This window comes from Perna viridis, chromosome 2 (genome assembly GCF_037379345.1).
Source record: "Perna viridis isolate PV_CMFRI_1.1 ecotype Kerala chromosome 2, ASM3737934v1, whole genome shotgun sequence".
Classification (NCBI taxonomy): domain Eukaryota; kingdom Metazoa; phylum Mollusca; class Bivalvia; order Mytilida; family Mytilidae; genus Perna; species Perna viridis.
Genome location: NC_142446.1, coordinates 25,914,098 through 25,926,744, shown reverse-complemented (window position 1 = coordinate 25,926,744; position 12,647 = coordinate 25,914,098). Strand labels below are relative to the sequence as shown.

The window sequence follows — 12,647 nt, the reverse complement described above, 5'->3', positions numbered from 1 at the left end:
GAAGAACAAAATAGATCTTCAGTTCCTGAGGACAAACGTTATACCATTATTAAAATTTCTTTATGCTTTATGGTTATTGTAGACTACTTGTAGACAAAAGACCAATGAATGGGTGGACAGACAGAAGACAGACAAGATGGACTCACAGACAAACAGTATACCATTATAATTTATGTCCATCAAAAACAGGCATGTACAAACTATTAATCCTGAAAAATTAGTTCTCATTACCAATGCATTAAAAAATTAAAGTGCAAAATTGAAATAAGTGTGTAAGTGAGAATATTAACAGGGTAGAAGTCATGATAAATAGAAATTCAAAGGATATTTTAACAAAGATGCAAACAAGATTTTGACTGTTTTTAATGAGATTGTTTAATCAGTCATCTTCTCTCATGAAGTACAGTCCTATTACAGTGGTAGACATTGACTATTGGGGTTTAATGCCTGAGCAGCAATATTTCAGCTATATTCAGGTAATGTGGTAGACATTGTAAAGCATTTTAAATCAAAATGAAATAATGGCATGGTGATGGACTGAAAAAAAATGAACAGTCCTCCATTTGAAAGATTAATCAAGGGAACCAAGGTTATAGTACAGATAAAATATTTAAAACCACCACAGTTACTGATATACAATCTATCATAATTTTTGTGTTACAATTTAAGTGAGGACTACTTACCACAAAGCTGGTCTAATTTGACAAACAAATTATGTACATTATAAAAAGAAGCCACACCACTTTGGAATGGGTATTTTATACATTATAAAAGAAACCATACCATTTTGGGTATTTTTCATTACTGGTGTCTATAAATGTGCAAAAATAATTCACAGTTTTGTAACTTATAATTATGACTGAAGATACCCAATTTCAAAAGATTTAAAATTTTTTAGTTCTAAAAAATTTTGAATGTTTATTTGAAATACCTGCATGTCATCAAGTTAAACACTTCAAATTTTAATTGTATTTTAGCATCAACTGATTCTACTTCAGATAAAAGAAAAGGAAAGGACACCTTATTGAGATATATTTACACCTGTTTGGATTATGTTAAGATTTCTACATAATATTTATAGCAGTGGAAATATATCACAACAGATCAAATTTGTAAGTTATACATTTTTTCTTTTTTTCCCTTTTTTTGTAGGGGGTGCTACAAGGATGAAACTAAAGTACCTTACACGTGTTTCGTTTAATTAAAGTTGAACAGACCAATATGAAGGAACAGAAATTAAAAACAAAGTTTCTATTGGACAAAGTAAGAAGATTTAACTATACATATTCATACTAAAATCTGTGCTTTGGTTACTAGGGTTACAGAAGTTCAATACATACCATCATTCAACTGTGTTGTTTTTAAAATGAAACATTACTTTCTTATCACAAACAAACCAATTTCAATCAAAATTAGAAATGCATTGAATGATAAATTTCATTATGATTTAAATTACTTGGGAAATTATTTCAACCACTTTTTATAACAATTATCAGGTTGTTAAAGGAAAGTCAAACTTGCTGAATGTGTTAACAAAGAATTACTGGGTATTCTAAAACAGCACACAACTCTACATTATAAATTACATGTACAGGAATCAATAGTTATGGGTACACATGGCAACCAAACCAAAACAATAAATTAACACATATCACTTTATTTACTGACACCTGTTATTTACAATAGTCATAAATAATTTACCTTCAATTATCTTCCTCCTTCTCTTCCTGTCAGCCAAATCATAATCAATCCAAATAAACATAGGAAAGATTAGCATCAAACTCATGTATATCTGCAAGAATATAAAACAAATATAACTCTGGAAATGGATTACTTTAGAATATTGTTTACATGTCAAAATATGTTGTCAAGGAATATCATTTTCACATTACATTGCTCTTACTTTTTCTTTCTTTTTTAAGTACAAGAACCATTTCAGCAGGTTAAAAAATTAAACAACCAAACATTATTCTTTGTCAAAAGTGGTTTCTTTGATACAATGAGTTGCAGTTAATGATGTGTTCTTTATATATCCTCTTTCAATAATACACAATGATCCTGGTGCTATTTAAGCCTGAAAGATTCTGGCAAAATGGCAATCTCACCATATTTCTATAGATATAAAAGTTAACGTGCAGCAGTTTCATTTTTTTCTCCACGGGCAGAGATGTGTGAAAAAAAAGACCCTGAAAAATTGAATTTTAACACTATATAATGCTAATCATTTTTTGAAACCATAAAAATTGATCCCTTTAAATATATTCAATTCCTATGCAGGGATTTTTATAAAGAATCCAATAAAAAAATGTAATTTTCAAAATTTGGCAAAAAAAAAAAGTTGATATTTTAGGGCATGGCCCATGTACCCATTTAACTCCAAAACGATTTTTATCATTCCATATACTGTTATAAAAAATGGCAATATTCTATGAAACTGGAAGTTGATATATGAAAGCACCCAAAATGGCTTACAACATATGCCCCATCTACATAAAGCCACACACTAAATTTAAAATCAATCATTTTATTAGAAACTGTGATGATAATTGCAACGAACTTTGGCGGGGCTGAATGATGGATAGACAGAATGCTTCCAATTTACCACCACCTTGTTGAGTGGGGGTATAATCAGCAATCTTCTATACAAGCACATAATGAAACAAACATAGGGCCAAATGAAAAGGCTTACCTTCACCCAGTTAGGGATCTTAATAGGTCCCCAGTCATACTTTTTGATCAGCAAATTTCCAAACCATCGCCTATTGAGCCATTTCTGACAGATATAGTGGGCAATAAAATGTCTGTTCTTTGCAAAATGAGCCAGCTCTACAATGGTTTTGTTGTTGAAGTCTCCAAGCTTCTTGTCAAGCAAAGCTATGGTGTTTATATTAGAATCTTTGTAACTGTAATCCAGCAATTTTACAGCAAGCTCACCAAACTCCCTAAATAAAAATAGCTATGAGTGATAATAAAGAACATAAACTAAATAGACGGTGATCAAGCTCACAAGTAGAATTTACACTGATTCAATTGGACTAAAATCATATCAAATCTTTTAAGTTGGATTCTTTCCTTTTGCAGATATCAGGCAATTAATATTTTCCCTCAAGCACATCAACATATGATGCCTATCCAGTCAGTAAGATTTCAACAAAATCCATATGGTTGTTCAGAAGGAGTTGCACTTATCAGGTTTAAACAGGTCACTTGGTTTTGATGCCTTTGAAGGCATTGGATAATAGTTATCCCCCTTCGTGCACATCTATATATGATGCCTAACCTTCCAATAAAATTTATACAAAGTTTAGGGGGTTTAATATCGTTTGTGCTAACAAAACTTTAAAACAAGTAAAACCCTCATGTTGGATTATCTTGTTTTACAGACATCAGACAATAGTTATCTTCCTTCATGCACATCTACATACAATACCTAGTCTCCCAATATAAATTTCCTCAAAATCCATAACAGTCTGCACTTCAAAAGTTTTAACATGTAATACCTTCAAGATGGAATATCCCCATTTGCAGGCATAAGATACAGCACATCTACATATGACATTTACCAGATTACCTCTTAAAAACTTCATCAAAATAGCAAGGATTTCAAAAGATTGTGAAATATTTTCTGATCTTTCATGCTAGAATGATATAAGAAAAAAAACCAGATGGGTCATTGTTGCTGTTTTTTTTTAGATACAAGCTTTTGAAATTTTGGAGGGAAAAAGATTCTTTGATTTACCATAGGTTTTGGCTTAGTAGGTTTAATTGATTAAAACACTGAAGGAGTAACAAGAATTTCAGGAAACTTCCCAAATAACATTTTAAGGTGTTTTTAATGAAATTATGTTAAGAAAACTGTGTGTCACTAGGCAAAAAATATTAATGCTATGAAATGGATAAAACCAGAGGAGTCCAAAAATCTGACAAAAATGGCCTACTAAATGAAATATATCAAGAAATTACTTAATTCTGACATCACTTTAACCAGCCTGTACTTAACTTCATACGACGATTGACATATTGATTTACTATAATATGGATCTGTTGATCTTTATATAGTAACACGATGTTGCATGCTAAATCATGCTAAGAATGCATTAAACAACTATTATAATATATGTATACCATGTATACCATTACCAAAAATGAATTTATTACAGTTATTAAGTTGCACGGTAAATAGGAATAAGATATGCAAAAAACTTCAAAGGGGGAGACTTGGTTAAAGTGGTGTACCAAATATCTAAATAGTACCTCCAGTAGAAGCTGAGAAATCTGTTTAGAAAAAAAATCCACTATGCATCACCTATAAATTACTAAGTTGTATGATAAACAGAAAGAGGATAAGTAAGTATCCTGGAATGTGGAGACACTGTAAATAGCAAAATCAATAAACCAAATAAGCATTACCTCCAATAGAAGCTGAGGGATGGACAAGACAGCCCACTCCCTAATAAAGGGGGGTATAAATATTATACAGACCTGAAGTTTCTATTTTAAAGGAAGTTACAACAAACATAGTCATGTTTCAAAGTGACTTTTCAGTAGAATAGAAATACCAAGTCCATATCAAAAATATTTAAGTGATACTGTGATCTAATCAACCAATGATAAAGTAAATCACAACAGATAACTAAATAAGTCACATTTCATAATACTTTATAGGTATTTCATAAACTCTCATGAAAATAATACCTTGAAGATTTCAAGAGTCTTCTCTTAAGGTCAACATCAGGACACCATCTTTTTGCCATATTATGCCACAGCATGCTGACAATCATTGACATAGCCATGGGCTCCTCTGTCTTTTTCCACAGAGTCTTGGTTAATTCTGTATCATAATTTAATGCTGCCCAAAAAACTAATATGTTTATGGCCTAAATAAAACAAGAAATGGTTCATTACAATATGTCAAATAACAGTAACTGTACTTATTTTCAGAAAAAGTGTGGTTTTTGTGTAAAGAATAAAGGTAGAAATTTCTTTCATATGTACTTATTTTTGCGGACAGTGCATGGCAGCAAAATTCGTGGAAATAAGTACAATTACAGTAAATGTTTGCCGGTGTTTAATTGTTGTATTATTCATGCTAAGTCTTTATATAGGTATACTTTACCTGGACAGTAAAATATTAGCATGTGAGATGGTATATTAATTTACGAGGTATTGAGTACAGCATAGTCTGTCAAGGAGGATGATATTTTCTTGTATCAAGTATATTCTTATCCATTCTTTTATGTTAAGTTATTAGTAATTAGTTTCAGAATTCACGGTTATTATATTTATGGTTTGATAATTGAAAAATTTCTGGGATATTTCTTGGCATCATCTAGCCAGGTCAGGCACATTTTTAGTCAGCAGAATGAAATACACATGGTGCAAGATAATCACACAAAAAAAAACACTCTACTTAAACATTTTATTGTCTATAAAAATAAAATGAACATAATACAACACCATGAAACACTTACACAATTTAATTGAGTTTATTAAATACAATACAAAGAAAAAAAATAATCTGACAGTCATTTTCATGGTATCTCCTAGGAGTCTGAATCAACAACATTCCTACTTTGTTTTTTTTTAAATGTTCCCCCACTGTTTTAAGTATATAAGTATATAAACTCAATCAAGATGAAAAAAATCAAACATATTTAGATGAGTACTTTCACAGATATATATTTGAACTTCAATTGAGACATCAAAAATTGCTTACTGTGGAAGTACTTTAATTCATGGGTACTAATATTCGTAGTTTAGGGGAAAACCATCAGTTCGTAGATTCTTGAATTCATGGATTTGACACTTTTACAATATAAACAAATGGGATATTTTCTTTTCCTTTGGGCATCAAATTTCATGGTTTAGCAAACCCATGAAAACTACGAAAATTGATATCCCACAAGCAAAAATACTTTCACAGTAAATACCAGACATGATTTTACAAAGCCAACAAAAAGGCAGATATTGCTGAAACCCACAGTAAATATAAAAGAAGAAAAAACATAAATGGTTAATCCAGGATTTGAAAAAAAGCAGAATTCCAAGAAATCCATTATAAAGCAGACAAAATAATGTCTGAAATATGTATGTAAAACTAAATTGATTTACTTTACATCTTATTTGAAATAGACAGCCATAAATAAAGGAATATCAAGCATGAAAGAGAAAAATAATGAAAAACATTACCTTCCTTTCTGCTATAGCTAGTGTAGCTACATTGATATCTGTGGTCTCTAGTTTGTCAACATCTGTGAAGGTACCTAAACCAGACATGTGGGTGGCTTTGTACAGAAGTTTGTTGAAATCAGATCTTTCCCCATTTACAAACCTCTTACCAACTGGGTAATCTGAAATCTGCATCATTATTTAAATATTAATTTAATGAAACATTGATCACAAACCTCTATTTTATTTCAGAAAAATTAGAGTGAACCAATATTTATTCAAGTTGTCACTGAAGTTGAAATCAAAGTAGAATATAAAGACTACAAAACTTGAAGTTACTACATTGTACTTGAATTTATTTTTTTTTTCAACTCTAAGTAGAACAGTCTTGGCAGAGGACAAGTAGTTTAAATTGAGATTTTTAAATCTTTTCAAAGATAAATTTCTATATTGTATTATTTTTTTCAGTCTGATATTCCCAAATTATTTTAAATGGTTAAATTACCAGTTTCATGACTCTGTGATTATTGGTTACTGACTAATTTTTTTCAAATGGTGCATGTGATTTGTTACATATTTATATCATGCAGTAATTATTGTGTAAGCCATTTATTCATTTTGTCTTTCTATTTACAGTTCTTATAAAAAGAAGATACCATAGAACTCACCGGTGAATATCCCAGCATCTCCCCAAGACACATTGTTCTAAAGAATTCAGAGTCTTCAAAGTTATTGATCAGATAAAGTAACTTCTTGTGAGTAAAGTATTTATGTAATTCTACAGCATCTTTATCAAGGAAGAGCTCTACAAACTTGTGTCTATCTTTCTTTATCATGGCTAGGTCTAACAGAGAAGGAGTGACCTGTAAACAACACTTGTACTTAGCACTAAAAATTCTCTTACATTTTTATGTCATTTTAACTATTTTCTTTCACAGTACATAAAGAGTAATCAAGCGAACCAAGGTTACAGTGGTAATCAAAAGAATGTAATCCAGGGACAAAGACCAGACATGGAAAACAGACTCACACAACAAAGAACACAAAGCAACCAAAATCACACATACAAAGTAACAAAAGCAAATGAGCAACTCGGACTCCACTAAAAATTGGTAGCATGGACCAGGTGCACCAGTAGGGTAAGCGTCCTCTGCTTTTCTAGAAACACCCGCCGAGTTGTTCATAAAAAGTCAAGTCCGGGGTAGACAAACAAGGGAAGGAAAACTATGACCCGTTGAATAAATCAGTTTTCATGGTGCTGATGGATACACCATAATGATCCACGAGTTCATGATAACGACCATAAAACTTCTGTAGTGACTTGACCATATCAAACAGCTCAAATAAATTATTTCCCACATCATGCTCCTAACAAGAGGTTTCTTAATATTATCCACAAAACTGGCATATGTCAGTAGGTCTTATGTACACATCAAAAGTATAATAGGCCTCCTTCCAATAGGGCTGTTCTTATCAATGATTGTATAAAACTACAAAAACTGTGAGCATTACGACTGGTACCCAAACTCCACCTCTGAAATAGGATGCACAATGGGAATATGTAATAAAAATTCTGTGAAAGTTTCATTTAATTCCATTCAGTTGTATAGGAGGAGTCATGAATAAAAGATGGCCCCCTTTATGTAATGGAAGGAAAGAAGGAAAGAAGAAAGAACAGATACCTTCATCACCACTTACCCCTATTTGCAAATGGGGGTATAATAATAAACTGCATGCATGTTACCATACATTCAAAACTGAAATCACCAATTTTGTTCTCACAATATTGCCAGAAGAGTACATGTATAATTTAAAACTTCAAGAAAACAAGAAGTTGCACTTATACTCAGCATACATAAAAAGTTGCACTTGTTAACAGCTATCATGAAAATTTTTAGTTGCATTGTAAACAGGAAGTAGATTGCAGAAAGCTTAAAAAAGAGAGTCACCATAGCAAAGCCATATATATTTCAGACAAAAAAAATTACCATACAGTAGAAGATTAGAAATTTGTTAAAAAAGTGTGAAAATCAGACATAAGAACAAAGTTTGGGTATTATAATATTATCAGAATCTAACTTGATACCAACAAAACCTCAACTCTAGTGTAAATATATCAATGTAAATGCTTCTTTTAGACCTCTCAATAGCTGTCGTGCACCTACTGGCCATACTGATGCCTTACTTGCATCTAAGAAGGCCTGGTATAGTTATTAGTGTGCATTCCACTGAAATTGCTGTGTAGTAACTAATATTTTCAATGGGATATCTCAGCTGATAAAGATGGAATCACAATTAGAAATTACTTATACATGTCATGTTAAAGAGCTAATCCCACACATATACTATTGTCTTATACTGAGATAACTGCAGTGTCTTAAACATAGAGTAGCTTATTTATCATTAGGCACTAATTAACTGGAACTACAAAAAGATGTGGTATACCTTGATTCTAAACCAGTCATATTTCTGAAATATCCTACTGACAGCTAAATCATGTCTATTCCAATCTAGTGTGAGCTTTAGGTTACGTTGTAGCTGATACTGGAACATTGTTCCCTTCTTTGGTTCTTGAGCTATAAAATAATATTACACTTATCAAATTATATTTGTAATGTTTATAAAATAAACCTTCAGAAGTGAGCTCATCATTGAATAACAGATAGTACAAGTACAAAGCTGTTTTTGTCATGATTCTCCATTGTGCTTTCATTCAAAATGCAGCACTGCCAGCAGTCATTATACAAGAGAATATTTAAACTCATTGTAAAACTAAAGCAATACTTTTTATTATATCGAAATTAAATATTTGGAAGTGGTCTTTATCTCACAGATGACATCTCAATCCTCATACAAGAATACTTTTTGTAGTGACATTTCCTATTATACTTATGAAACTCACAAATAAAAAATAATGGCAGCAAAATACATATTTACCTTCTAATTAGTAATACTTACATTCAAATAATGCCAGCAGAATATATTTATTCAAATTCTTTAAACCACTATTGTCACGGTCAATGTCCAAAACCGTCAAGAAGTTTTGCTCCTCCTACAATTAAATTTTAGATATTTTATTTGAGTTTTTCAACTGAAAAATGTGTCCATTTCAAAACTAATTACTTTGTAAGGTGCAGCTTGATTCAACTGTAAAAGTCATACCTGAACAATTATGAACAATATATTCAAACTTTATACAGCTGAACTTTTATTAGGAAACAATGTTGAATGAAAGTGAGTTATACAGTTTAAAAAGTCTAAGAAATGAGTCTTTTTGGCCCTGTTTTGTCCTTAAATCCTTAACAGTTGGGGACATAACCCCAAAAATCAATAACAATCTTCCTTTTGTGGTATGAAACCATGCTGCGAGAATACACAACTGTGAAAATTAATAACTTTACAGTATTTGAAATTGTCTTATTTTATGTGTTCTTTCCAAGCATTGTAATACAACATTTCTTTGCATTCTATAATAATTTGATTTCAATAATCAAGATGTGATGAGACATGTAAGTTTAAACTTTTCAGATCAAAAATTTATGGTCCCTAACTGCTCTCAATGGGAGATTCCAATTTTTACAACTGATCCTAAATTATGAGATTTTTGTGCACAATATCATTAATTTCCTGTGGGATTTCCTCCTACATTCTGTTAACTTCACAAACAAACAAAAAAATCACATACCAATATCAGAGACCTAACTTGAGATATAAATAAGTAAGTTCGGGATGCTTAAAATGCCCAACGTACCAAAAAGGAAGCCTAAATTCATCAATTATTGACTCTATATTCAAACTGGACCATTATCTGATTTCAAGTCATAATTTAGTATTAGACACAGCATTGGTTTCTGACATAGTGAGAAAAAGATCATTATAGAATTAACAATAATCAGTTATTTGACCTGTATCTTACTTTAATACACACAATAATAGTTTGACATCGATTTCTTGTAGAATTGTAAACTGCAATAAACTATACAATTCTGATAGGAATCTTAAGATGCTAATCTACCAAGACTTCACTATCACTGCTAATATGTTCCAGTAGTAATATTCATATTTGCTATAACTCATCTACCAAGACTTCACTATCACTGCTAATATGTTCCAGTAGTAATATTCATATTAAAACTATAAAATTATTGTCAGTAGTTTTAATGAAAATCTTTGGAGCTTCATAGGTACAATGGCATAGGTACTTACCCTGATAGAGTAGAGTACACTTGCTACAATTCTGTCTCTACATTGGTTCCTAGCAAGATCATCATTCTTAAACTCATGTGGATAGGTGGTCATTATCTTCTTCAATAACTCTGGTTTAACATAGTTATTAATATGGTCTTCATCACCCCTAATATTTCAAAGGAAATAAATAACAGAGCTGAGCATTGAAGAAAGGGATAACAATGCAGGGATGGAGAATTGGTCAGTTTTATGGAACTTGGTCCACCTACTGATAAACTACAGGGTTACTTGATTGGTGACAACAAAATAAACTTTTTTTAAGGACACCTGTTTCCAGAAAACTTAACCCTACTGCAGAACATGTAAAGTAGTAGTTTGAATGCATTTCAATCTTTGGGAATTTAATACAACTTACAGAAAAACAAATGCATCCCTTTTTATCTGTTTTGTTGGTTGGACAAGGTCTAATAATATTCCAAAATAACCTACATTATTCTTTATTAGTAATTTATTTATTATTAAGGATGAAGTGGAATTGAAATGGAAGTAAATAATTTTATCATATTTTACCACTTTGTTTTGTTTTGGTTCTTTTTTAGTTTGCAAATCTGTTCTTTGTCATATATACATGTATACCCAGTAGCTAATTGTGGACTTAAGTCAGAAATACAAAATTCAAATTGTTGAAAATTACACTATATCTTCAAAAACATACACGATTAATTCATCTTTTTGTGATTTTTCAGTCATTCCTTTTCTATATTAGGCCCTAGCAGAACATGAATTACCTATGTTTAATTTCATCAATGGTGAATGAAAAAAGATCAGCAGCTGCCCCAGTTCCTTTGAGGATGACAACTGGTACTTTGATTTTAACTAAGTCACAAACATGCTCTATATCACTAGGGCTTCCCTGGACCAATAGACCAACTAATGGTGTTGATGTTGCTGTGATAATGTCATTATCACCATCACTTTCTAAAAAAAAGTTAAAATGATATTGCCTATTTCTCAACTTCAACATACAAACAGGATTTTTCAACTCTTCAATGAACAGAGCCTTCATTATTTTGCAGTAAATCAAATTCAGAATGTCAAAAGAAAAATACATGACAGAAAACAAGAAAAAAGCCATTTAAATTTTTATATCAGAGGGTGTTTCTAGAAAAGCAGAGGACGCTTACTCTACCGGTGCACCTGGTCCATGCCCCCAGTTTTTAGTGGAGTCCGAGTTGCTTATTGGCTTTTGTTAATTTGTATGTATTATTTAGGTTGCTTTATGTTCTTTATTGTGTTTCTGTCCGTTTTCCATGTCTGGTCTTTGTCCCTGGATTATATTCTTTTGATTTCCGCTAGAATCTTGGTTCCCTTAATTACTCTTATACGTTAGAGTGACATATATGCCCATATCTAAATGGCTAATGTTGAACCTAGATTTAAGTTCGACATACATATACATGTATCTTTTATTTTGGACCACGATTAAGTTCTTGACACAACATTGTTTTTTTACCAAGTGAATATGATAATAGAATTGATAAAAAAGATAAAAAAACAGATTTCTAAATCAATGTAATTTATTCAAAAATTAGTTCACTAGAATGTGAGGAAAACTTAAATTTTAACACATTTCAAAACTCAACTCAGTGTTATGAGGAGTTAAGGGAATAAAGTCATAAAAGAGTGAAAACTATGAATTTTTTAAAGTTCAAGGTCTATAGCTTCAAACTAGAGACTTGAAAGAGCATGGGTCACTCACCAAAGAATTTGAAATCAAGTAGTGGTATCATTGGATCCATTGGAAAAACAGTTTATCATTTAAAGAAGTCCCTACATTAACATTATCCCTTCTGAACCATCCAAGTTACACAAAAAAAGAAATGTTTGTATAAGACAATGAGGTCAACAGCCCTATCAAGTTCAAAAACATAGGCACATGTGGTTTCAAAGAAATTGATCTTAAAAATTAAAACCCTAAAACAGCAAAAAAATATCAAAAAGGGCAATAAATTTGTGTCAATAGAATTTCACAAAAATGTACGTTAGATTATATAATGCTGAATTTTTTTTTACCTCAGTTTGAATTTGTTTTAATAAAGGTTTTTAAGAAATTCACAAAAAACTGCTGTTAGACCAATAAACCTCATTTTTTAGTAATAGCAACCATGACAGTCCACAAATCAGAAATCTTCATATCAGTTATGTACACAATACCTAAACTTCTGACTGATGATAGGTCATATCCTTATTATAATGGAGAATGAGTCAAAAAGTAACGACTATGCTTTTCA

The 12,647-nt window shown here is 31.2% G+C and overlaps 1 protein-coding gene across 6 annotated transcripts in view; it reads right to left on the bottom strand.

The window, feature by feature from the left end:
- The window catches only part of LOC148624244 (transient receptor potential cation channel subfamily M member-like 2), a 46,210-nt gene that overhangs the window by 23,568 nt on the left and 9,995 nt on the right, over positions 1–12,647 (bottom strand). For all 6 annotated transcript variants that reach the window (XM_088566848.1, XM_088566844.1, XM_088566845.1 and 3 more), the window contains 9 exons: positions 11,145–11,334; positions 10,375–10,522; positions 9,127–9,220; positions 8,614–8,744; positions 6,837–7,031; positions 6,190–6,357; positions 4,696–4,877; positions 2,690–2,942; positions 1,702–1,792 (listed from right to left, as the gene is read on the bottom strand). In XM_088566848.1, coding sequence (XP_088422974.1) covers positions 1,702–1,792; positions 2,690–2,942; positions 4,696–4,877; positions 6,190–6,357; positions 6,837–7,031; positions 8,614–8,744; positions 9,127–9,220; positions 10,375–10,522; positions 11,145–11,334 — 1,452 coding nt within the window. The remainder of the gene's footprint in view (positions 1–1,701; positions 1,793–2,689; positions 2,943–4,695; positions 4,878–6,189; positions 6,358–6,836; positions 7,032–8,613; positions 8,745–9,126; positions 9,221–10,374; positions 10,523–11,144; positions 11,335–12,647) is intronic.